The sequence below is a fragment of the Polypterus senegalus genome, chromosome 10, assembly GCF_016835505.1.
Source record: "Polypterus senegalus isolate Bchr_013 chromosome 10, ASM1683550v1, whole genome shotgun sequence".
Lineage (NCBI taxonomy): Eukaryota > Metazoa > Chordata > Cladistia > Polypteriformes > Polypteridae > Polypterus > Polypterus senegalus.
The window spans coordinates 174691324-174718949 of NC_053163.1; the positions used below are offsets into that span (position 1 = coordinate 174691324).

The following is a 27626-nucleotide window of genomic DNA, read 5'->3' on the forward strand; positions in this document are numbered from 1 at the left end:
TTAGACAGATTGTGATTGTTTATTGTCTATGCAATCAAGAGCCTTACAGGAGCACAACTGAAGGTCGTTAAAGACCAGAAAGAAGCAACGCTTGTGGTGAGTAATGTAAAAAATTAAAATGCACGTAAAATTAGAGCAATATTGTAATTAGTAAAAAAGAAGATCACAAAACTCAGAAGCAGTCTTATAAAACTGATTGGCCTACAGTGGTAACTGACCATACAGGTTAAGGTTTTTGAGAGCAGACACCAACAATAAGAACTCATGAATTACATCTCTTATGAAGTTGAAGTAGGGTCAACAACTTGACCCATGATGAGTGGCACTTCATTCTTCTCGTCCCAGAGGATAAAAATAAATGGGTGGTTGGCTTCAAACACGTTGATGGTGCGTGCAACAGACACGGACGTCGCCGCCGCGGCCTCCACGCCGCTTTCGCTGAGCTCAATGACTGCTCGATGTTGAGAGTCTGAGATGAGGAGCGGGTTCTGCGGAGTCATTCCACACAAATTGGGAGATTTGTAGCTATGCATGAAATCTGGGGAGCAGAGAAAAGATAGCATCAGAAGTTGAAATGTCATGGCCTAATTTATTTGGAACTCAAAACATCCACGTATCCAAAGAGCGACCCTACAAAGACCTAAGGCAGAAGGTGGCATGGCTCTACCTAACTTTCAGTTTCCTTACTGGGCAGTGAACACATAAGCTATAAAAACCTGGACACAGATAGATGAACATATACAGACAGGCTTGGTCCGCAATAGAAGTAAAATCCTGCAGTATTTGGTTATATTCCCTGCTCTGTGCCCCAAAAAATGCAATTTATTGGCAATATACTGATAACTCAATTGGGCTTCACTCACTCAGAACATTAAACCAATGTAGAAAGCATTTTAAGATGGAGAAGCTTCTATCTGTGGCACCTCTGCAAGAGAACCACCTCTTTCAACCCTCGCAAACATGTAGTTTTTAATATCTGGAACAGATTTGGGATTAAATTGCTTAGAGATCTTTATATAGACAACGTCTTTGCATCCTATGAACAATTACATTCCAAATTTGACTTTCCAGCTACACATTTCTTTCTCTATCTTCAAATTAGGAACTTTGTTAAACAGAACCTGCCCGATTTCCCTCATCTCGCACCCTCATCCATGCTGGGAAAAAATATTGCTCAATTTCGAGGACTTAGACACCATTTCTGCAATATAGAAAATTATTTTACAGTCCCTCCCTTTCAAAGATCCAAGAGGACAACGAGAAAAAGATCTCTTAATCAATATATCAGAAAAGGAGTGGAAGGTAGCAATGCAGAGAATTCACTCGAGCTCCATATGCTCAAAACATACAATTATACAACTCAAAATTATATATCGAGCACATCTGTCTCGCTTAAAACTGTCCAAAATGTTTCCAGGGCGAGATCCAACCTGTGAACGCTGCAATCGAGCTCCAGCCTCACTGGGTCACATGTTTTGGGCCTGCAACAAACTAACATTATTTTAGACCAAAGTTTTTAAGTGCCTTTCAGACAGCCTTAGTGTCCCAATCCCTCCTAACCCACTAACAGCCATGTTTGGGGTTCTTCCAGATGGGATTAAAGCGGAGAAGGACAAATAAACTGTGATTGCCTTCACTACACTATTGGCACGCAGACTTAGTTTGCTAAACTGGAAGAATCCTAACTCTCCTCTTTTAAGTCAGTGGGAAACCGAAGTTTTATATTATTTGAAATTGGAAAAAATCTAATTCTCACTTAGAGGATCTGTACAGAACTTTTTCAAAACCTGGCAGGATCTGATCAATAATATTTTAGAATAAGCTCTTAAAGCACCGAGGAAGTAATTCTCTCCACATTTCTCTCTCCATTCATCTCTATTGCCCTATTAGACTCATCAATGTAGGTATGTTTACAAGCTTTAAGTTTTACTCCGTTGGCCATGCTCTCTTTCTCAGGGTAGGGATCGATTTGTTTTCAATCCTATTTTTTTGTAAAAATTGATCTATTTATATGGAATGATTACAATAAAATTAATAAAATTGAAGAAAAAAAAGGAAGTTGAAATGTCAGCTTTACAATGCTTATTTATGAATCCAGAGTTGCACAAATATGGTTAAATATGCGGATCTACTCATAACGCACTGCAGGTTAGATGTAAGACAATAACAGACCATTCAGCGTGCACAAGAGAAGGATCAGCAACCTCTCTTGTCTTTCCAGTTTTGCTCCATTCCTATTATTTTAATTAGTTGGGATTATTCATTTAATACAATGAGGAAACCAGTGGAGACATGGCGGAGGCTTAGGAGCATTTCTCTGTTGTGCTATTCATCCAGTTGGAGGGAGACCAATCCACAAGGAGGCCATGTTACAAACGATCCTTCTGGACTAGTAAGAAGTCTAAGCAGAGCGTAACCGAAAATCACAGGAGACACCTGCACTAATGGATCTCAACGCTGTTGAGATGTTGGAGGCAAACCGCTGTAGTTGAAGACAATCCTTCATGATTCCAGGAGAATGTGCAAACTTCACTTTGGCAGGGTCTGCACTGATATTCAAACCAAGGGATTCTGTTAGAACAAGGGATGAATGTGCAGCTGACACTCAGCATGACACAATCATGTCAATATGGACCACAATACTGAAGGAATGTTTCCGGCATCTTGTGGAATCCATGCCATGAAGGAGGCCCAACTCTGCGTTAGTATGGATGTCTTAAGAATTTCCTCAGTGATCATATAACAAAGATTGATTCATTTTGACAAAACGGAGAGCTTCTATGTCGCAACTACAGATTGATTGATGATCTAAAGAAAAACAACTTAATATACAAAGTAACCTTCTCAGAATGAAATGGTGATTTGTAAGGCAAAGATTCTACGAGGAACCACACAACCCAGTTAAGAACTCATCGGTGTACTTCTAGTTGTGCTCACTGAATAGACACGCAGAATAAGTGACCAAGTAGTGTGGTAGACAGTAGAAGATAACATAAATGAGAATCTCTGTGAAGTCTCTTGGGCCATCAAAGATTCACCTTTGAGCGGTACATTTTTCCTATGGGTTACAACTTTTGTACAACTTTTTCCACAGTGGCCTTCCCAGTCGCTCGATCTGAATCTAATCGAACACCTTTGTGAGAGTGTGGTCTACCTATAATTAATTTCTGATCACTGTAGGTCTCCATGAGGAATATGAACTCTGTGATTGCGTCAGATGAAATGCATCATCCTTTTCGTTATCTTTATAACATTTCTTTTCTGTGAATACCTGTGAGATGGTTATGAGTTAAGCAAAAGCATTTTTATGGAGACAAACATGGCTCAGGTGTTTAATTCCTATTGTGTTCATCATGGCCGTTGTTACGCATGCCTTTACAAGATGTTAAAATCCTCTCCAGACCTTCCACACCTCTTCATCAAACCCTTTCCTTGAGCTCCCTCTAGTGACTTCTGGGAGGTGAAGCAAGACCCCTACCTTTCGTAAAATTGAAACCTTCTAACCAGTTGTTTTTTTTTACTTTCATGTATACAAAGTAGAGGGAAAGTATTGTTATCGTCCAAATAATCGACCTCGAGGTTTTGACGAATCTTGACATTTTATACCTCTCTGAGTCCGATTTACTTTCTCGTACGGAAAGCATTGTAATCGTCCAAAAATTTGATTTCGAGATTTTGATGAATCTCGACATTTTAGACCTCCCTGAGTCCGAAAATAACCGTTTTTGGAATTATGTCCCTGTGTCTGTCTGTGTGTGTATGTAAACACAATAACTTGAGTACACTTTCACTTAAGCCAACCAAATTCTGCATACAAGTATTAGGTACAAAACATAGATTTCTACCAACTTCTGGGCTATTTCCACTAACCGGACATGGTACTTTTTTATTCATAGACCTGCAGAGTCTGATTTATTCAACTTTACTTTTAAAATAATTGTTCAATTTATTATTCATTTGATTTGGTTTGTTGTTGATAGTTATTTAACGTACATCTCTCTATTATAAAAAAAAATCTCGGGGAGGCAGACTAGGGAGACGAGACGTGATCTTCTCAGAAGACAATTTGAAGTCCCACGAGAGACACTTCAACTTGCTCCCAGCTCTTAAAACAATGACAAGTGACAAGCCAAACACACAGATGATCCGACCACTTCTCCTTGCGTGCGTTCAGCCACCCTAACACCCCCTTACAACACGAGCAGCTGAGACATGAAGTGGCAAAAAGGACAGCGGCTGTAAAGGCTTTAAAATGATCGATGGGCAGCGTGACAGCAGCTGCCCCTCCTTCACAACGCGAGCAGCGTTATACGTCCTGCAAGAAAGAGATTTAACCAAGCCCAGAGCCAGAAATAAAGGACAAATATTGTTTTTACAACATCACGCGAGACAAGGCAGTGAGCCATCATTTAAAACATCTAACCTAGAAGTTGTTGAATTGCTTTTGGAAGACACGCATCATGTGCTCCCAGCTCTTAACACAATGACATGTGACAAGCAGAACAGGCAGCTCACCAGCAGCAAAAAGATAGATGATCTGAGGGCATCTCCTTAGCGTGCGTTCAGCCACCCCCCTTCACAACGCAAGCGGCGTTATACGTCCTGCGAGAAAGAGATGTAACCAGGCCCAGGGCCGGAAATATACAACAAGTATTGTTTTTATAAAACTTTTTAAAGTAAAAGTGAAAATAATGCATATGTAACAATTCCCATGAAAGTAAAAATCTCCTTAAATTGTGTATCTGGTAAACCAAACACATAGCGAAGCGAGCAGGGGGCAGAGCCCCCTACTAATATAAAAATATAATCATTGTCTTACAGTTTACTCCTCAAATATCCATCACCATATCTAAGTATACGAGAAAGTCTAGGGGAGACCATTCCTGATTTTTTTTTTTTAATCTAGCGATGTGCAGACCGAGTTTATCCCAGTAGTACTCTAGCACAAGGCCAAACCAAACCTGGATGAAATGCCAGTCCACCATAGATTTAGAGTCACTAGTAAAGCTGACCTGGATGTTATTGGGGGGAGTGTGAGGGGCCCAAGATACTCAGACGAATTGTGAACTTTGAGAGAATGTTTAAACCGCACACGGTAAATGGCAACTGGAGCTATCAGGCAGCAGGACTAACCACTTTAGGAAAGCTTTGATGAGAGCAGGCCATGCAGCCCAGTGAGCTTCTGCATTGTGTTCATCTACGTTGTCCACAATAACATCAAGTCGAGATTTGAAAGTCCCTTATGTTCTACTGTCCATTACACTACTTGACAATTTGTTCCATGTGTTTATGGTTCTTTGTGTGAAGAAAACGTTCTAATATTTGTGTGAAATCTGCCCTTAACAGGCTTCTATCTGTGTCCTCATGTTCTTGATGTACTCGTTTTAAACTTACTGTCTCGATCAGGTCAGGTCAGGTCAGGTTGGGGCGCATGCACTGGTACAACACCCACCACACAACAAAACATCTTGGGATCTTGGTTGGCAACCCACCAGAGAGATACGTGGCCCAGTACCACCCTCTGGAGATGACCATCTATCTGCTGCAGCCACGTGTTACGTGGGCATCCCCTTGGCCTGGTCCAACCCCTCAAGTCCTCAACAATGAGGATCCTGTGAGCCGGATCACCCTTGGGAAATCGCACCACATGGTTGTAGTGCTGTAACTTACGCTCCCTCACAATGCAGGTCATGTGCCTCATTCGGGACTCCGTGAGCAACCGCTCATTCGACACAAAGTCAAACCAACGGTACCCAAGGATTTTCCGGAGAGACACAGTACCAAAGGAGTCCAGTCTTCATTTCGGATCACTGGATAGGGTCCATGTCTCGCAACCATATAGCAAGACAGGAAGCACCAGGCTTGGACCTTCGTCCTTTTGCAAAGATATTGGGAGCACAACACACCCCTTTCCAGTGACCTCAAGACCCTTCAAGCTTTCCCAATCCATCTACTGACTTCTTAGGAAGAGTCACCAGAGACCTGAATGTCACTGCCGAGGTAAGTAAACTGGACTCGTCTGACAACACAGTGGTGCTTTACAAGAAGGGTCAGAGCAGACTGGACCTCCTGGGGTGATTTAGGTCTTTTAATGTGTGTAGCAAGCTGCTGGAAATGTTCTAGAAGTCTGTAGTAGCCAGTGAGGTGCTGTGGTCTCCTGTGGAAGCAACTTGAGCTCAAAAGAAGCACAATGCCTGAACAAACTTATCAGGTGTGGTCCCCGGCCGGGGCGGGAGCCCGGCCGGGACGCCCAGGAGGATGAGAGGAGGGCTTGTGCCTCCTCCAGACCGCGAGGGGGCGTCCGTCCTGGTTCTATTGGGAACCACGGGTCGAGGGCATGGAAGCCCTACCCTGTAGGGGCCCGTGGTCACCGCCAGGCGGCGCCCCGATGCCGGTTTATCCCGTGTGGTCGCCGGCCGGGGCTGGAGCCCGGCCGGGACGCCTTGGAGGACCAGAGGAGGGCGATAGCCTCCTCCAGACCGAGTGGGGGCGTCCGTCCTGGTTAGGCAGGGGGCCTCGGGTACAGGGCATGGAAGCCCAGCCCTGTAGGGACCCGTGGCCACCGCCAGGCGGCGCCCCAGGGCCTAATTATCCCGGGAGCCCGGCACTTCCGCCACACCAGGAAGTGCCGGGGAAGACTTTATGTGGTGCCCAGAGAGCTGCCAGGAGGACAGCCGACACTTCCGCCACGCTGGGGCGTGGCCAAGGAGCGGATACTGGGAACACCTGGGGCTCATCCGGGAGCATTATATAAGGGGCCGCCTCCCTCCAGTCATTGTTGGAAGTCGGGAGGCAGAAGACGGAGCTGGAGAGAGGACAGGAGGCGGCCAGAGGAAAGGCACAGTGACTGTGGGCCCTGGACTTTGGGGGATTCGGTGCTGAAGGCACTGGGGTGTGAGTGCACGTGACTTTGTATATAGTGTATATAATAAACAGTGTGTGGTGAAAAATATGTCGTCCGTCTGTCTGTGCTGGGGCCAGCGTTCACACAGGAAAGCCTGTGAACCCTGGACACACTGGAAGCTGAGGATGAGGACAAAATTGGATGCCACCAAGAAAAATCCCCTCCATCCCCTGCAGGAGGCGCTCTCTTGGAACACTTTCAGCTACAGGGACATTTCACCACAATGTGCTAAGAAGCACCTCTGGGGGGCTTTTCGGACCACTGCTATCAGGCGATTCAATGCTTCCACCAGATGTACTCATTAAGCTTACTTGTATTTTTTTAATTTATTTACTTCTCGATTGATTGATTGATTGATTGATTGGCTGTAGTATCTATTATGTGAGCCATGTTTCTGCTGCTGTATGCATCCGAATTTCCACATGGGATTAATAAAGTTGATCTGGTCCAATCTAAGTTGGCCTGTGCTGAGTGTAGGTGCTCTTGCAGCTCTTTTAGCTATAGGCTTATTCAACCACGGTGTGCCAAGAAGTGCCTCTGGGGGGTCTTTATCAGGCATTTGAATGCTTTTACCCAAAGTACTTCCACCCATCCATTATCCAACCTGCTATATCCTAACTACAGGGTCATGGGGGTCTTTTGGAGCCAATCCCAGCCAACACAGGACACAAGGCAGGAAACAAACCCCGGGCCGGGCGCCAGCCCACCGCAGCCCAGTGTACTTGTTAAGCTTATTTTTTTGAATGATTGCATTATTTGTCTTCTCAGTCCGTATTCTTGTTTTTTATGTTTTTACTGCTGCATGCATCTGAGTTTCCCCATTGGATTAATTAAATTGATCTAATCTAATCTATTCTAATCTAATCTAATTTAATTTAATCTAATCTACTCCACATTGGACTGTTCTGAGTGTAGGTATGTGCGTGAGGGTGACCTACAATGAGTCAATGTCCTGTCCAAGTTTATTTTGAAATATCTGCTCCATATACAGTCAGTCAGTCAGTCAGTCATTATCCAACCCGCTGTATCCTAACGCAGGGTCACGGGTGTCTGCTGGAGCCATTCCCAGCCAGCACATGGTGCAAGGCAGGAAACAAAACCCCGGGCTGGCTCAATATGCATCTATTAATTCATTCATTCATTCATTGCCTGTATTATCTGTCCTGTGAGTCTGTATCCTTGTTTTATTATGTTTCTTCTGCTGTATGCATCTGAATTCTCCTTTGTAATTAATAAAGTTGATCTAATCTCATCTAATCTAAACTCAGATGTGGTCTTTCAAAAATCCCTTTGCATTATATTCTTACTGAAGTGGTTTGTGGCAGAAGACACTAGATGAAATGGTAAATGTAAAAGAAATGTGAATTGAATTTAAGGAAATAATCAAATTGGCACCAAATGTAGGGTTGGATCCTACACTTTGTGTGGCATTGCCAAAATGTGGCACTAAAACTGAATTAAGTGGGGCCAGTTGATAAGAGAATGTGGCGTATGAAAACATCATTGCCATTGTGTATGTAAATGCCCTGCTTGTCATCACATGACATAGAAAGCTGTCACAACATTTTAATTTAAAGCTAATACATACTGAATGGCATTGTCTGGGTGGTGTCATGGTAAACGGTTGAGTTTCTAGTGGTTAGCGAGGAGGCACGTAGTATCAGAGATATGTCTTAATGTAGGGAAAGGTGAGCCACTGGACTGTGGACATTTAGGGATATTTATACACCGAGGTGGGAGTTTACTTTATCAATTAAAAAAAATGACTGCCATCCTACAAAGATTCCATATTTCATGAATCAACTGAACGATTATTTGCTGGCGTAGGCTCTTGGGGCAACATATTGACATTTGACGAAACAATTTAATTCAGTGCAAACACAATGAACAACTGCTGGGAAAGACCCTCTTTCTTAACGCCTTGTAAAACAGCCTTGTTGTTTTGGATCTGCCGGCGAGACCAAACAATAATGAAAAATAAAAGAAAAAAATAAGCCTGCATAAAATGATTTCATCCTTGCTATAATTAAAATACAGTATTTTGCAGTGAGAATGTCATATGACATCAGGGCAAGGGTGAGGCAAATGAGGCACTTGCCTCAGGTGAACAATGGGAAAGGGTGCCAAACTGTTGAAAAATGAAAATGAATAAATTGCAAAATCAAAAAAAAAGAAAAAAGGCAAATGTATGTTGCAATGTTTGTCAAACACCTTAAGCAAACTGACGATTTGCATCGGACGCTCTCGCTCGACACACTCATTTTCTCGTATGATATTACCCTAGTAAGTATTTTTATTTAATACTTACTCTGCTAAAGGAGAGGGGTGTTTCATCTTTCAGACAATACCACATTCCACTGTCACATGCGTGCGAGTAGGAGTCAACTAAAGGGCCTGAATAATGGCAATTCCACGTCTGACCAGTGGGTGACGGGGTGCAATAACTGTCTTTCTCGAATCCTAGCAGACCTCTTTTTCTTCTTCTTCTTTCGGCTGCTCCCATTAGGGGTTGCCACAGCGGATCATCTTTTTCCATATCTTTCTGTCCTCTACATCTTGCTCTGTCACACCCATCACCTGCACGTCCTCTCTCAGCACATCCATAAACCTTCTCTTAGGCCTTCCTCTTTATTTTCAGCTCTATCCTTAGCATCCTTCTCCCAACATTTCTCCCCTGCACATGTACAAAACAATGTAATCTCACCTCTCTGACTTTGTATCCCAAATGTCCAACCTGAGCTGACCCTCTAATGTCCTCATTTCTAATCCTGTCCATTCTCGTCACACCCAATGCAAATCTTAACATCTTTAACTCTGCGACCTCCAGCTCTGTCTCCTGCTTTCTGGTCAGTTCCACCGTCTCCAACCCATATCACATAGCTGGTCTCACTACCATCATTCTCATGAAATCCCACAGGGTTCCAGTGCATTTGATAACATCACTTCTGGTTTGGAAGCCTTCGATGACATTACTTCCTTTCCCTACCTCTGATGATGTCACGTCCGCTTCCGCCCCCGATGACATCACTTCCTACACTGACCTTTAAAGTCACCATCTTGATTCAATACCGTAGTTCTGTTTTGTACTCAGTCTTGTAAACAACTCACCATTTTTAAATACCTTTTTGCAGCCAAGGCAGATTATGGGGGTGGCTGCCCCAAACCTTTATGATGTCTATTTGTTTTTCTTGTGACACCACTTTCTATGTTTCAGAATATTTTTATTCTGAAGCATAATGCAATAAATAGGGATAACACAGCATCATTTCTTTATGGACCAGATATGCTCTGACTGAGTAGGAACTCCCTTTCACAGTGATACATAGGCCAGGGGTCATCATTAATGGATATTTATGTGACAGATTCTTATCTGAAAACAGTAAAAGCAGAGAAAAACAGTCCTGTTTTTGTACTGCTTCAAACCAGTAAAACAAGAAAACCTGCAGATAATTCACAACAATTTGTTTTCTTCTCTAAGTTCCTGACACCTTCACTGACACTTTCATTGTGTTTGTTAGCCTAATCCAACACCTGTGGAAATAAGGATAACATTCCAAGTACTTTTTGTGGTAAAAATGTTATTGAATTTTGCAACTTATTCTGAATTTGTACAACACAGATGTTTGCTCTGAGGATGTTGATGGAGAAGTATAGAGAAGGCCGGAAGGAGTTGTATTATGTTTTTGTGGACCTGGAGAAAGCATATGACAGGGGGCATCGAGAGGAGTTGTGGTATTGTATGAGGAAGTCGGGAGTGGCAAAGAAGTATGTAAGAGTTGTACAGGATATGAACAAGGGAAGTGTGACAGTGGTGAGGTCTGTGGTAGGAGTGACGGATGCATTCAAGTTGGAGGCGGGATTACATCGGGGATCATCTCTGAGCCCTTTCTTATTTGTAATGGTGATGGACAGGTTGACAGACGAGATTAGACAGGAGTCCCGGTGGTCTATGATGTTTGCTGATGACATTGTGATCTGTAGCGATAGTAGGGAGCAGGTTGAGGAAACCATGTAGAGGTGGAGATCTGGTCTAGAGAGGAGAGGAATGAAAGTCAGTAGGACCACCACAACAGAACATGTGTGTGAATGAGAGGGACGTCTGTGGAGTGGTGAGGATGCAGGGAGTAGAGTTGGCGAAGGTGGATGAGATTAAATACTTAGGATCAACAGTACAGAGTAACGGGGATTGTGGAATAGAGGTGGAAAAGAGAGTGCAGGCAGGGCGGAATGGCTGGAGAAGAGTGTCAGGAGTGATTTGTGACAGACAGATATCCGCAAGAGTAAAAGGGAAGGTCTACAGGACGGTAGTGAGACCAGCTATGTTATATGGGTTGGAGACGGTGGCACTAACCAGAAAGCAGGAGACAGAGCTGGAGGTAGCAGAGTTAAAGATGCTAAGATTTGCATTGGGTGTGACGAGGATGGATAGGATTAGAAATGAGGACATTAGAGGGTCTGCTCAAGTTAGACGGTTGGGAGACAAAGTCAGAGAGGCGAGATTGTGTTGGTTTGGACATGTGCAGAGGAGAGATGCTGAGTATATTAGGAGAAGGGTGCAAGGATGGAGCTTACAGGAAAGAGAAAAAGAGGAAGGCCTAAGAGAAGGTTTGTGGATGTGAAGAGAGAAGGACATGCAGGTGATGAGTGAGACAGAACAAGATGTAGAGGACAGGAAGAAATGGAAAAAGATGATCCGCTGTGGCAACCCATAACGGGAGCAGCTGAAAGAAGAAGAAGAAGCTGTACAAATTCTGGGAGGGGAATGTCTGCCCTTTAGTTTGAGGTATGGAACATGCATATTGAGTGAGGTTTGATGAAGTTATAGCCACTTCAATCAAAGTAAGCAGAAAACTGACACACATGAGGCCGAGTTTAAAAGGCTGCACCAAATCACTTAGTTTAGTGGTTTGCTTACTCATCATGTCCCCGAGTAGCCACGTTAAGTCAGTTTTGGTGTCAAGAATTATTTTGGGCAGAGCCACCATGGCGTCCGTAAGTTCTGCTGCGTTAAGATCCCTCATCAGCTTAAGGAATGTATCAAGTTCCAGCTTCGATTCGAGGTCCACGAGTGAATTTGGTGTGGAATCAAAAGGCAACAAGACCAGCAAGCTTGTCCTCCCAGACAGCTGGAACTTAGCAACCTGTTGGGAAAAAAAAGCAAAGAAACGATTAATCAGTGGAGCATTGGAGCCGCACATGGTAAGTATAAAAACACGCAGTTTAAAGTCATTGATTTGAAAAAGATTATAGTTTTAGAAATAAGATGGATTAAACAAAACATTATGGCATTTAAAAGGATTATCAGGTTGTATATAAAAAGCTGCAGTGACCCATCAGATAACATTTTCAAGGTACTCCAAAAGGCCACACAGATGTCACACTTGAGGTCCACCTCTGGCTAATTAGATCAAAATGAAGGAATCTCAGGTCAGAGCTACAGTGGCCTCCATTTTGGGAAAATACACATTTTTCCTTGATTTCCCCCTCTGCTCCACAGTTTAAATTTACAAATTGAACAATTCAGATGAGATTAAAGTGCTCATTTCAGACTTTCATTTAAGGAGATTTGCATACATTTCAGTCACACATCACTTTTTCTACACCATTTCAGGGCACCATAATGTTTGGACACAGCAATGGCAGGTCTATTAAAATCATTGTCATATTTAGGACATCTCCAGGTGCTGAGGGTCTTGCCTTGTGATGTTCTGCTAAGCCTCTAATGCAGCCATCTTCAGCTCCTGCTTGTTTTAAGGGGGGCTTGTCACGTCACGTTTTCTCTTCAGCATATGCAAGGCCTGCTCAATTGGATTTAAAGTGGGTGACTGGCTTGGCCATTCAAGAATTTTCCATTTTCTATCTTTGATAGACTCCTGTGTTGCCTCAGCAGTGTGTTTAGCTCATCATCTTGTTGTAGGATGAAGTGCCGTCCAATACGTTTGGAGGCATTGACAGGACTTGAGCAGATTAGATGTTTCTACACCCCTCAGAATTCATTGTGCTGTTGCCATCAGCAGTTCCATCATCAATGAAGAGAAGTGTGCCAGGACCTGTGACAGCCATACATGAGCAAGCCATAACATCCCCAGCACCATCAAGTTTAACAGATGAGGTGGTCTGCTTTGGCCCTTGGGCAGTTCCTTTTTGTCTCCACACTTTGCTCTTGTCATCACTCTGATGAGGTTCACCTTTGTCTCTTCTGTCCACAAGACCTTTTCCCAGAATTCTGCAGGCTCTTTGAAGTCCTTTGTCACAAATTGTAAGCTGGCCATCCTGTTTGTGAGGTCTCCATCTTGCAGTGTGTCCTCTGTGTTTCTGTTCATGAAGTCTTCTGCTGATAGTCGTCTCTGACACACACACACATCAGAACCCTTAGACGACTGTTTCTGATCTGTCAGACAGGCATTGGGGGCTTTTTCTTTCACACAGTGAGGCTTCTTCTGTCATCAGCAATGGAGGTCTACCTTGGCCTACTAAGCCCACCAGTGTGTTCTTTCTTCTTCATGATATTCCTGACAGTTGATTTCGGCCAGCCTAAGGTTTTCCTGATGTCTCCAATGGTTTGATTCTTGTTTTTCAGCCTCATAATGGCTTCTTTGATTTTCATTGGCACAGCTCTTGTCCTCATGTTGAACAACCGGCAACTAGAGACTGCAAAGGGTAGACACAAGCTGAGATATCTTATGAAGCCATGAAACCCACCTGAGGAATCACAGACATCTGTGATGTCAATTGGCCCAAACATTATAGTGCCTAGAAATGGGGGAAACCACACAGAAAAAGTGTTGTGTGACCAAAATGTCTGCAAATCCTCTTAAATGAAAGTCTGCAATGTGCACTTTAATCATGATGTCTGAATTGTTTTATTTGTCATTTTAAACTGTGGAGCAGAGGGGGAAAATCAAGAAGGAAATGTCTTTGTCCCAAACATCATGGAGGACACTGTAAATGTGTTTACTGTATATAATGTTGCGATGGTGTTATGCAATATATATTGGGTTGTTTAATTCTATGTACCTTATCATTTGTACGGATGGAACACCAATTTCTGGGAACTCCACTAGCAATCAAATTCTATTTATGAAAAATCATTTCTGTCAAATATTGGCGACTGTCATTTCTCACTTTTCCGGTCAAAGTAGCTGTAGGTCTGTTTAATGTCCTACTAGAATATTTTAAAATGCAATTCAACAAAAAAAAAAATTTCACTTTAGTAAACTCCAGCGATCAACGGTTACAAGTGCATTGCAAACGAAGCCTGCAAATGAATTCTGTCAATGCTTTCACAATTTAGTAGGACGTGTACAATGGCAGCTAGAGACGCCAAAGGGTAGATGTGAAGCTGACGGATCGTACGAAGCCGTCAAGCAGACCTGAGGATTTTTGTAGTCTGCGCTCCTCCGTTGCACTCTGTCAGCCTGCACATGTATTTGCTTGGCACGCGCTTTCAGCAGACACAATGGCGGAAGCATCCACAAAAATAAATTTCCTGGCACAAATGTTCAGGCAGTCACGTTATTCTTTCTTCTGGCTGCTTCAGTATTTCGGAAATTGTTCAATTCCTGCTGATGAGCTGAACATTCAATGTTTCGAGAGCTGTAGGGTAACACGTTAAATGTAACATTTGTCACATAGTCTGATTACTTTTAAATGTAACAAGTAATATAATGCGATAATTATATTATTGAAGTAAAAGTACCTGGGTTATTCTAATTCTTGCAGCACTTTGTGTAAAGCGAGAAGCACACGTAGCACATCCTTTGTGATGCTCAATCGCACTGCCAAGAAGAAAGAGGTTGATGCATGCAATCCGGTAATAGAAACCTATAAGTTTGACTAAACATTAGACATTGATCACTGGCGTCATGCTTATTTTTGGATTCACGGTCGCCGATGATGACGTTTAACTCTTTTTGCACAGTTTAATAATGTCAGAGTGTTCTGACAACGGAGAACTCCAGGAGATTACTTGGGTATGTAAATGCGGATTTTTAAGAAACCCAGGGTTCTGCCCTAACCGGTTACATGTGTGCATGTAAAAGGGCACATTGAGAAGTGTGGGTGAAAACCAGAGCACCCAAAGAAAAGTCGATACCAACACGGGGAGAACATGTGAGGTGCAAACAGGCAACAAGTGGTCCCTAAAGGGAGGGGGTGTTTGTTTTATCTTTCACCTTTAAACAGTTGTAATTGTCTTTTTTTGGCATTGGACTGTATATAAATTTTATAATTTGGTCACTAGTACTAGGGTGTTGTACCGTGTCAGCCATTATGGATGGAGTGAAATATCAAGCAGAATGACGCCTTATATCGACACTAAAAAGATTACAATATGCAAGCTCAGGCCCCTTCTTCATTACATTTTGCCTGAAGAAGGGACCTCAAAAGCTTCCATATTGTAATCTTTTTAGTTAGCCAATAAAAGGTGTCATTCTGCTTGACTTCTCACTATAATTTGGTCACAAAAGACAAAAGAAAGGTCCGTTATCTGGTGATGAATGTTCTCCTGTCTTAGACTGAACCAGTGCCCAGGACTCCAGACCAGTTCAAGTCTCTGGCTGCAGGTTCACTGCTTAGACTGGTTAGGTCATGTCAGGTGAGGTTGGGGGGCATGCACTGGTACAGCACATTGCCACACCCACCACACGACAAAACAGCTCAGGGTCCTGGTTAGCAGCAGGAAGACACACAGTCCAGTCTCACCCTCGGAAAATGACCCTCTATCTACCGCAGCCAGGGGGATGTCCCCTTGGCCTGGTCCTCAACAATGCAAGCTGGATCACCCTCGGGTAATGTTGCCACATGACCGTAGTGCCGTAACCGATGCTTCCTTACAATGCAGGTAATGTGCCTCCTTCAGAATTCATGAGCAACACAAAGTCAAACCTAGACTGGGATTTCTGAAATTGCTGGTCTGAAAGAGAAGCTCAAAAGAGAGATGAACCGGAAGAGGAAAAGCAAAAAACACTACCTTGGCTTTTAGGTGGAAGTCGTTTTTTATAAACAGCTTGTAATTTTCACTCTTCATCATCTGCACTTGAACAGTCTTATCTGGAGACCTGAAGGAGTCCATTGTTGTGTTTTCAGGATCAAACTGCGTTAGCCATGTCCCTGCGCACAGAAAATATGACTACAGTTAATAAGAGCATCGGTTTAGAAGCTTCGACGTGACAAAAAAGGAGTTGACTGGTGACTGGAGCTCAGATGAGAGGATGACACAGTGACGTTTATCTCACCTATCTTAGTGCTAAAGATTTCTATTCCATTTTCTAGGTGGCAAGTATAAGGCAAGGAAAGAGTAACCATGACATTGGCAGGCAGGAACAAGGAGACCTTTCAATAAGTCACTTCTCATTACAGCAGTGTCACAGTCCAGCACTTACCTCATTACACTCAACCATCACAAGAAACAAAACTGAATAAAAATAAATAGACCGTACAGAAAGGAGCAAAGGGTGTAACAATATCATCTTAATAAATAAGTCTGGTCATACCTCAATCCACCACTGACATCAGGTGCAGGACAACACCTCCTCACAAGGCACACTTATGCATGTTGTGATAGACCACATCGGTTGGCTGGCATCACGGCCAGGGTGGATGGTTCCTTAGCTGACGGGGAGGCCTTTTTAATAGAAGGATGAGGCACCTTAACTCCGATAATTTATTGGAGATCAGCCAATCTGGCTTTCGTCATTATCATGGTGTTGAGACGGCCATCCTGAAAGTATTTAACGACATCTCCCTCATTACCGACTCAGGTGGGGCGGCAGCCCTCGTCCTCCTAGACCTTTCTAAAGCTTTCAACACTATTGACCCTGAGATCTTCCTTAAAGGGGCTGCTCTTAACTGGTTCAGGTCATCTCATACTGGTAGACACTTTTTAGTGACTTTCAATCCCTCTTCCTCGTCTGCTGCTCATGTTAAATTTGGTGTTTCTCAGGGATCCATTTTGCATCTTATTTTATTTTATATATATTTTATTTTATATACAGTAATCCCTCCTCGATCGCGGGGGTTGCATTCCAGAACCCCCCGCAATAGGTGAAAATCCGCGAAGTAGAAACCATATGTTTGTATGGTTATTTTTATATATTTTAAGCCCTTATAAACTCTCCCACACTGTTAACATTATTAGAGCCCTCTAGACATGAAATAACACCCTTTAGTCAAAAGTTTAAACTGTGCTCCATGACAAGACAGAGATGACAGTTCTTTCTCACAATTAAAAGAATGCAAACATATCTTCCTCTTCAAAGAATGCGTGTCAGGAGCAGAGAATGTCAGAGAGAGAGAGAGAGAAGAGCAAACAATCAAAAAATCAATACGTGCTTTTGGGCTTTTAAGTATGCCGAAGCACAGCGATAAAGCGCCATTTCTTAGAGAAGCATCCGTATCCTCTAGGCCAACAGTCTCTGTGAAAACAGCCCCTCTGCTCACAACCCCTCCGTCAGGCAGAGAGAGTGAGAGAGACAGAGAAAAGCAAACAATCAAGCACCGCATGGGAAGCACATCGTATATCATTGAGGAGTTTTATTTAATACGTAATACGTGCTCTGATTGGGTAGCTTCTAAGCCATCCGCCAATAGCATCCCTTGTATCAAATCAACTGGGCAAACAAACTGAGGAAGCATGTACCATAAATTAAAAGACCCATTGTCTGCAGAAATCCACAAACCAGCAAAAAATCCGTGATATATATTTAGATATGCTTACATTTAAAATCCATGATGGAGTGAAGCCGTGAAAGTTGAAGCGCGATATAGCGAGGGATCACTGTATTTTGTCATCCTCTAGGAACTGTTTTTAAGGAACTTTAATGTTTCCTTTCACTCTTATGCTGATGACATGTATATTTTTATTCCTTTGTGTAATTCTGCAATGAGGAGGGTTACATCAGGAAGGGCAGATCAACATGCAGACAGCAATACAGATTTTCATACCAGATCGGTCGAGTCCCAGGTTATCAACGACCGCCAACAGGGTGCTGGCGGAAATTGGGCTACTGTTGACCGAAGAAGGAGAAGAAGAGGGGGGAGAGATGTGTCCGGAGGAAAGAGGAGAGGGGGAAGGTAAAGAGAGTGGAACTGAGGGTCAGAAATTTGAATGTTGGCAGTCAAGAGGAAAAGCAGAAGGCCTAAGAGAAGGTCTATGGATGTGGTGATAGAAGACATGCAGGTGGTGGGTGAGACAGAGTAAGATGGAGACGACATGAAGTTATGGAAAAGGATGATCTGCTGTGGCAACCTGTAATGGGAGCAGCCAGAAGAAGAAGAAGAAGTGCAATTCTGCAGTGAGTTGGTTGCACAATTACTAAACAATAGCTAAGGAAGAAGAAGAAAAAGAAGATGATGAAGAAGAAGAAGAAGTGTAATTCTGCAATGAATTGATTGCACAATTGAAGAACTAAGATCCTGAATGGTTGACAATTTTCTCTACCTTAAAATAAAATGGTTGATTGTTGATTGTTGGTCCTGCAGCCAAAGCTCAAATGGCTTTTGAACTCCTTGGCTCTTCCCTGAGCTTTAGTAAACCTTAAGTTCAGAATCGTGGGGTTATGTTTGTTCAGTATCCTCTCTTTTGAGAAACAGATTCATTCGGTAGACGAGTTCCTTTGTCCAACTTCTTCTTTTAGCCAGGGTTAAGCCCTTTTTATCTCCTACACACCGTGAGACAGCTACTCATGCTTTTATTTTAATTTTTTTCTCTGCTTGATTGCTGCAACTCGTTGTATTCTGGGGTCAGCAAATCCCTGACATGCAGCCTGCAGTTGGTTCAGAATGCTGCTGCTCAAGTTTTTGGTTGGAGCTAAAAACTCTACCTCTGTATCTCCAATGCTAGCCTCTTTGGACTGGCTGCCAGTTAGCTTTGGAACTGATTTTAAAATTTTGCTGCCGGCTTTTTAAATCATTCCATGGGTTTGCTGCCGGCTGTTTATCTCAATTGTGCATTATACACCAGCCATCCAGAGGGCTTAGATCTGCCGGTCGGTGGTCTCTTGTGGTCCCTCACACGAAGTGCAAAACTAAGTGGGACAGCCACTGCACCTCGTCTGTGGGATTCCTTACCTCATTACATTAAGGAGTCTCCTTCAATTGAACTGTTTAAAACTACAGACTGAAGACGCATTTCTATTCTCCCGTTTTCCGAGACCATCGGGGATACTGATGCTTCCCTCCATATTTGTTTCAATTTACTGCTGGTTGTATAGTGTTTCACTGTATTTTCTATCTATTTTATGTTATTTTTATTGTATGTTTTAATGTAAAGCACTTTGGCTACAGCATTACTGATGTTGTTTTAAATGTGTTCTTTAAATAAATTGGCATAAATTGACCAGGTTGGTTTGTGATTCCTCTCCTGGTTGGACGTCCATTATAATAGATGGGCAGGTGGGAGACTGCATCACAGGGCCATGTGCTTCAACACTGGTGACATTTATACCAGTGGTTCTCAACCTGTGGGGTGGGCCCCCCTAGGGGGGGCGCGAAGTAACAAAAAGGGGGCGCGAAGATATGAAAAAAAGAAAACAAGAATCAAAAATATGAAAAAAACATTTGTTGAAACCAAAACAATTTAACTTAAACTACATTCTGATACTAGAACAATAAATATAGAGTTAGATAAATGTCGATAAAAGTTAAGTAGGTATAATAAAATATGCATTGTGATGGACAGCCGGGTCCCATGCCCGGCCAGGACGCCCCTGCTGCATATGTTCCACCATGGACAGCTCAATACATCCCCCGGGACGTTAGGTGGCAGCCTCCCTGGCCAATGTTCATTTCCCACTCTCCCGCGTGGCTCCATGGGACATGGAGTCCTCCACAGCCTGGTTGGTAGATGGGGTGGCCGCTAGGGGGTGCTGCCGAGACTCAAGAACCCGGCTGGACGAGTCATCAGCCCCACCCGGAGGTACAATTGGGACCAGGTGTTCAAGCACCTGGAACACTTCTGGGTGGGGTATAAAACGGGCCAACCTCCACCACTAAGGGGCCAGAATCGGGAGGAAGAGGACGAGATTGCCTGAGAGGTGTGGTGGTGCAAGGTGGAAGAGTTGTTGCTATTGTGGTTATGTGCTTTTGGGACTGTGTTTTGGCCTGTGGGACACGGGGAAGACGTGCCCCACGGTTGAAGACCAAAATAAAAAGCCTGTGTGTTTTGTACACGTGCCTCTGTGTAGTCTGTGCCGGGTCAGGCGCTATATAGCATCTTTCACAGCATCTACATTTCAAAAAAATGTTAGGGGGGGCGTGAATAAAACTGTTATGAAAACTCGGGTCGCAGATACTTAAAAGTTGAGAAACGCTGATGTATCCCATTTCGACACCCGCAGGGATGCATGGGAGTTTTGGTGGGCAGCCCTGTTGGGGTCCTTGGGTATCATTAGCAGAATCTCCTATCATGGGGTGGTTCTGCTCTCTGACCTAGAAATGCTTCTTGGATAAAATGTAATAGCACTGGAAGTACTCCCAAGGTCTGGAATAAAGAAAGCTGCTCCGCTTCAGAGTCAGGTAAGCAGTCTGACAAAGTTCACTGGGGTGGAGTGAAGTGGAGAGTCATACTGCTGGAGCTGTGGAGTGTACTGAGATATCTGTGCCAATAGATCTCTTAATTGGCATCTGAGACTGTGTCTGTGCTGTTGTGTTTGGGGTGTGAGGTGCTGCAACGCCCCTAGTGGTTCGCAATGTCAAATGATTTTGGAGGTTGTTAAAGTATTAGACTGCGAGCCGGCTAAGCAAACAGACTCTTGGTCCACAAGAACATCAGTTTATGTAAGATGCCATAATATGTTGACTTGTACTCTTATAACAAATTTAAAAATAAAATCCTTTTCAATTTTCAGATACACTTTCTGTATGTGCTTTGTGTTTCCAGCCAGAGTTTTAATTCTTACCTTGGTAATAGATGGCATTCAGTATTATAATATCAGTGTCTAAACCCACATTGTCCACCAACGTGGTGATCTTGTGCTGCGTCTTTTCAGAGACCCACTGATTGATCATCTCTGTGTTCACTGAACTCTCATTTGTCAGTTGCTCAGGCAGAACTCCGTAGAACTCTTGTGATTGATTGATGAAAAAAGGTTGCATTTCAATGTCTAATCGAGACAAAAATAAAATGAGAAACGTTTAAAAGAAAGACGAAAAATCTAAGTGCAATCATTGGCCATAACATCAAATCAGTATCAGTCAACTACAGGGACGTGTGGTCAGGGGAGGCACAGCCACATGAAAAGTAAAAAAAAAAAATGATAATGACAACATAAAATAAATTTGTCCACTGGTCTGTGCTATAAATTTTTGTTTCAATAATTTTGATCATTTTTATAGTCAAAATCGCTGAATTTGCAGATATCCTGTTCAAATACAGGGGAGAAACGCGAGGTGTGGCAGCGACGAGCCTCACCTCACCTCGTACTGGGCTCTCCCTCACACACAGGGTTCATGCATGCAATTGGCACGAGCCTGTCGCTGTCGCTGTCTCTCTGTATGTCGCCAGTATAATGTTTGCCGACACGTTTATTGTACACCCTGACTTTGCACAGTCTGGCTAATATCTTTAATGAATGTGTGTTACATATTTAGTCTTGCTGATCAGACATCAAACCGCAGTTAGAAGGCACAAGGTGAGGCAGACAGTACCGTGTCGCACCGAAAGGGGTGCATGTGAGCCCAACAAGTGCTCGTTGCTGCTGTTCTTCTACTCAGAGGCTCTCGGTGCCAATAAGTTTGCGATATCAGAAAGTCAAGTGCGCTGCAGCAGTCCGTTTATTTTTATTTTTTGCTCCAAAACCAAAGATTAAGATTGTTAAAACTAAAGGAAAATAAGGAGGACTTTTACAAGAAAGTGACTTGTTTCACTTGTGAAGATTTTCGTGGAAAAGGATATGCACATGGACTTCATTTACAAATAAAGGTAAGACCATAAACGGTTTTCAATTTTATAAAACATGGGATCAGACTAAGAAAAAAAAAACAACAATCCAATATTTAAGAACTAAATTTTGACCTTAAATAAAATATTCTTTTTTTTCTTGCTATCCTTTTGCTCACTCTGCATTAAAGTTGATTAAAGTATCAAAATGAAAAGCTTTTAAAAACAACTAAATCTCTCTTTTATAAAAAAAAAAATCTTGTAAGGGAGACTAGGGAGACGAGACATGATCTTCTCGGAAGACAATTTGACGTCCCATGAGAGACACTTTAACGTCACGCGAGACAAGGCAGTGAGACAACATTTAAAACAAGTTCACGGACATCTAACCTAGCAGTTGTTGGAATGCTTTTGGCAAACATGCTTCATGTGCTCCCAGCTCTTAAAACGACGACAAGCAACACGCCGAACACGCAGCTCTCCAGCAGCAGCAAGCCAGCAGATGATCCGACCGCTTCTCCGTAGCATGCATTCAGCCAAACCCCATTCCCGCTAACAACGCAAGTGGAAGAGATGCAAAGTGGCAAAAGGACAGCTACTGTACAGGCTTTGAAATGATCGACGTGCAGCGCGACAAGCATAATATGCAGCTCGCCAGCAGCAGCAGCAGAAAGCCAGCAGATAATCCAACCGCTTCTCCTTAACGTGCGTTCAGCCTCCCTCCATTTACAACGCGAACAGTGTTAAACATCCTGCGAGAAAGAGATTTAACCACGCCCGGGGCCGGAAATAAAGGACAAGTACAGTATTGTTATTACAAAAGTTTTAAAGTAAAAGTGAAAATATTGCATATGTAACAATTCCCATGAAAATAACAATCTCTTTAAATTGTATATCCGGTAAACCGAACCTTGGGGGTTTGGCGAGCGAAGCGAGCAGGGGGTGGAGCCCCCTAGTATTTCAATTAAGGTCAAAATTGAAATCTATTTTTTGTACTTTCATTTGTATTGTATGAGTAGGAATTGTGGAATTGCAATGACAAATTTAGAACACGTGGAGGGTGAGGAGCAAATGCACTCTTTCCGCTCTCTCCTGCCGCTATAAATGTAACGTTCTTTTTTAGCCAAATATGCGCCTTACCTCTGTGTGTGTAAAGAATGCTGATGCGGTATGAAACATAACCAGTAGTCAATGTGCATGCGGCCAATTGAATAGTGAATAAGCAACTCTTTTGGGTTCATATATTTGTAAACATGACTCTGAAGGAGTCACCAGCCATGAACCTCACCGCACGTCTCGGGTCAACTATATTTTTAAATTGGAGTTCGGTGACATCAGCTTCCAGTAGTCGGTGCAGTTGCCTCTCAGTGCTGGGAATCAAACTCTACTGTGTGGGTTTCTTTTCCAATTACCCTGACATTTTCCAACATTCCAAGGAAATACACATTAGCTTGATTTCTAAAATTTCAATTTCCCCAGTATGAATAAGTGTGAGGATGAGTGCGCCAAATTGCAGGCCTTTTTCCGCCTTGCACCCTTTGACCCAGAAATAGAACAAACCAGTTTGAAAAGAGAATGAATGAGTGTACACATCTATCTGCTCCACACGACTTATTCCCACCTGAGCTCAGAATCGATGGAGAGATCAGAAAAATAGCCGTCCACCAACAGGCTCCATCTAAAAATTCCCCAAATCTGAAGACTCTGGGTTGGAATCGCTGCCAGAGGGGGCTTCAACTAAAAATTGTCCCGAATAATTGTGTCAGTGTAATATGTCAGTTTATTATTTGTAATAAAATTCATATAATTTTCTAAAATCCTGTTTTCGCTTTTATCATTCTGGGATATTAAGCATTGCTTGATGAGGGACAAAAATAATTTAAATGGATTTTAGCAGAAGGCTGCAACGTGAATAAAAGTGAAAAGGGTCTGAAAACGTTCTGTGAAACCTTAACAGAAGCGTCATATGGGCGTCCTCAAGATGGCAGTCAGTGAATCAAAAAGCAGGTGGAAGAATGAGCACTGGCAACAGTTCATGAAACTGACATGTTGTTGTCACATTAATGCTGTTTTAAATTGTTTCTGGCCACCTATAATGGCTGGCATGCATATCTTTATGAGTGGCGTTCCCCTTTAGGCCGGTTTAACTTCATATCATTCCTTTCCTTAATGTATGTGATTTAGTGTCGGCACGTGTGGAGGTGCCGTACCCCTAAAGTCTTCATGATGTTAGATGATGCACTGAGACAAACATAAGCTTCAGTCTGGTGGTCTCATTTACGGGCCACCATACTGACAGGACCCAACATGACGATAAAAAAAGAAAAGAAAAGAAAACAAGTCACCTGCCCTGTGGAATATCTTGGAAGCGGTCAGCAGATTGAGGGACGTCTTAGCAACGTGTCTCATCTCCTCGTGAATACAGCTGAAGTTCTCTGGATAACGCAATTCTTTTTCGAGGTCTCTACGGCTCTCGCCTCTTGCTCCTACAATGAAAGCACAACCAGCAGGACAGGGTGAATCAAAGCAAAGATTCCATCGTCACACCTTACGAGAACTCGCTCAAAGTTCAGTTCACACAGATTAAAATGAATCAAGTCACGGTCATAGGTCACCATTTCAATTTTGAATTCGTTCATGTTCAGTTCATTTTGTATTTTTTAAGGAGTGGGAATAAATGACCGACAAGTTTACTTTTTTCAATTGTGCATGCCTTATATTAGGCTATTACAGTGCTCTTGAATAACATGCAATAATTATGAAGATTTTTTTATTTAAATACACTTTATTGAGTTATACCTAGCAACAAACACGTACATGTATAACCAAAAATGCTAATATCCTCCCGGTCAAAAAAGAAATGAAATGCATTCAAGTAAGCATACATATAAATGACCGCTCTATTTCCAACTGGGTGACATAAACGTTGACTATGGAGCCAGTTTAGGGTTGCCAGATGTTCCTTATATACGGGACATGTCCCATATTTGATAATTTTGTCCCCTGTCCCGTACTGACCTTTCAGGGACACCCAAATGTCCTGTATTTAGTTCATTTTCAAATTTTGTAATAAAAATACAGTGGAACCTCGGGTCACGACCATAATTCGTTCCACAACTCTGGTCATAACCCGATTTGGTCATGATCCGAAGTAATTTCCTCAATAGGATTGTATGTAAATATAATTAATCCATTCCAGACCGTACGAACTGTATCTAAATATATTTTCTTTAAAGATTTTTAAGCGCAAAAATAGTTTATTATACCATAGAATGCACAGTGTAATAGTAAACTAAATGTAAAATCATTGAATAACACTGAGACAAATACCCAGGCTCCCTGCTCAGCAGCTCGCTTGCTCTCAGCTGCACGCAAGCCTGCACTCTCTCTCTCTCTCTCGCTCTCTCTCACGCTCGCTCTCTCTCTCTCTCTCTCTCTCTCGCTCTCTCTCTCTCTCGCTCTCCCTCTCTCACGCTCTCGCTCTCTCTCTCTCTCGCTCTCGCTCTCCCTCTCTCTCTCTCTCTCTTTCTCTCTCTCTCTCTCTCTCTCTCTCTCTCTCTCTCTCTCTCTCGCTCTCTCTCGCTCTCCCTCTCTCACGCTCTCGCTCTTTCTCTCTCTCGCTCTCCCTCTCTCATTCTCGCTCTCTCTCTCTCACGCTTTCTGTCTTCTCCTGCAACCTCCTGTTCTTTCCTGTTCTCTTCTTTTTCCCTTTAGCCGACTTGCACTTCTATTTATGATGAGGCGTGGAAGTCGTGGCAATCAGCAACTCCTGGGAACAATTACGGATGTGGACTGCTTCTCACCTGTGCACTTAGGTGAGAAACACCCACATCACGAACTCCTCAGGAACCGCTTCGGCCACACACCACCACTCTCCCTCGCTAAGCCGCGAGTGCAGTGATTATTTATTAAAACTGGCCTTTTTGATGAGAGCTGTGGACCTGCTATATCACAGAAGGAAGCTGGGTTGAGAGGAGGTTACAGTTTTGAGGGAGAGTCCCTCTGCGTGATGCACCAAGAACAATGTACAGTACAGGGAGAGACTAAACACGTGCAGAAATCATCGGCGCGTACGAACCGGAAGGGAAACTGGCTTGTTCGTATACCGAGTGTGTGGTCGTGAACAGATGCAAAAGTTTGGCAAAGTTTTTGATCGTAATCCGATTTGTACGTGTTCTGAAACGTTCATGACCCGAGGTTCCACTGTATATTGTTACTACCTTCTAATGGGACTTAGTTGTAACTTTGTTTGCTGCCTGTTTGCAACTTGTTCAGTTGTTCTGGTTGACTGAGGACAGCAACACTCTTACCGTTTTGCTCTCCAGCCGCGTTGCTGTGCAGTTCTAGATCAGCATTGCAACATACAGGGTCAACAAAGGGTGTTATTACTACTTGCCACGGCCCACTTTTTTTCTAACTTCCTGTATTAAATAATGATAATATTTCTCTGTTGTCTCTCTATTATAAAAAAAATAATGGAAGGCTTGGAAGGAGACGATACGTGATCTTCTCGGAAGACACTTTAATAACGTCCTGTGAGACAAGGCAGTGAGACAAAAGGACAGCTGCTGTACAGGTTTTTAAATGATTGACAAACAGAGCGACAAGCAGAACACGCAGCTTGGCAGCAGTGGCAGAAAGAGAGCAGCTGATCAGACCGCATCTCCTCAGCGTGCGTTCAGTGGCTGGAGTGTAGCGTGCTGGAGGGGGTGGGCGAGTGAAGGCCCCTAGTACATCCGCCCTAAAAGAGTTAAATCATTTTCAAATGATTTTACTTTTGTTTTCCTCATAACCCATTAAAATCCTTGCTTTATGTTTTTAATTTATGTCTCTACTTTTACATAATATATTGGTCTGGGTGTGTAGGAAGCATGTATAAATTTATATATATATAGTAATATAGAGAGATTTTAAGAGTGCCCTGTATTAATATTTTTTTAATCTGGCAACCCTAAGCCAGTGTGTAGGTGAACTAACTTATTACGCTGCCGGTCAAAATTCGTGTCACATATTACATGTCCAACGCCCTGGCGTAGTAGAATGTTTTCCTAAAAAGCGAAAGCAGAACTTCACCGCGTGCTCGAGTCACAAGCAGGCAGACACAGACAGGGCCTATTTAATTTTACGTTATTTTTTCCGAATACAAATAAATGTCAAAACATTCGTATGAAATAAATATTTGTAAAAATGTGTGCTTATCCGAATACCGTATTTGGATTTTGCTCCACCCCTACATTACAGGGTAAGGCAAAATGTTTAATCTGGACCAAAACCAGATCCAGAATGTCACATAACATTGAACTAGCTCACGTTCATGTTCTTCACTCGCAAATACATTACGTAAAGTTCACCATTCTTAGAGAAATGAGCTTGTTCAATCAAGGCGCCTCTTTTGAATTAGTTCATGCACAACACTGTCCAACGTTACGTCTCTCCTTCTTCTACAATAAATGGACGGCCTGCTTTACCTGGCTACTAATTTGGACTGAGTGTACAGAAAGTGCTTCACATTCCGTGGCTCGGCCCCATCTTCTCCCTCCAATACTTACCCAAGAGCAGGAGTGACAGGGTGCTGGCTATGCTGAAAGGCGAGAATACCACGTTGGCGTCCGGCTTCTCTGCTGCCTTCATCTTGTACAAGTAAAAAGCAAACTCAATAAGTGATTCAGAAAGAATTTTCCTTCCCGAGTCTGAAGGGCCATATTCACAAAACTCCCAAGGAACATCATAACGGTGACAGTAAGGTAGGGGGCTTGGGCTTGCAGTGGGTGGATTCTCCACCTCCTCTTCCTCATCGTCTTGGCCATCTCCTGTATTTGTGAAAAGATGAAATCAAGTGAAGCT

The 27626-nt window shown here is 43.0% G+C and overlaps 1 protein-coding gene across 1 annotated transcript; it reads right to left on the reverse strand.

The window, feature by feature from the left end:
* Positions 1 to 27626, reverse strand: serping1 (serpin peptidase inhibitor, clade G (C1 inhibitor), member 1). Its single transcript, XM_039767674.1, has 6 exons — positions 27332 to 27626; positions 24128 to 24268; positions 20803 to 21006; positions 15876 to 16015; positions 11820 to 12045; positions 1 to 538 (listed from the first exon to the last, which is right to left on the reverse strand). The coding sequence occupies exons 1-6, from the start codon at positions 27411 to 27413 to the stop codon at positions 279 to 281; spliced, it is 1053 nt and encodes a 350-aa protein (XP_039623608.1). The 5' UTR covers positions 27414 to 27626; the 3' UTR covers positions 1 to 278.

Bases quoted from the DNA above. Each gene is read 5' to 3' on its own strand.
- serping1 (XM_039767674.1), bottom strand. From the start codon at position 27,413: ATGAAGGCAGCAGAGAAGCCGGACGCCAACGTGGTATTCTCGCCTTTC. The intron at 12,046-15,875 runs GTAGTGTTTTTT...TTTTCCCAACAG, and splicing joins ACTTCCACCTAAAAGCCAAG to GTTGCTAAGTTCCAGCTGTC. The intron at 539-11,819 runs GTAAGCAAACCA...TCTGCTCCCCAG, and splicing joins GCTACTCGGGGACATGATGA to ATTTCATGCATAGCTACAAA.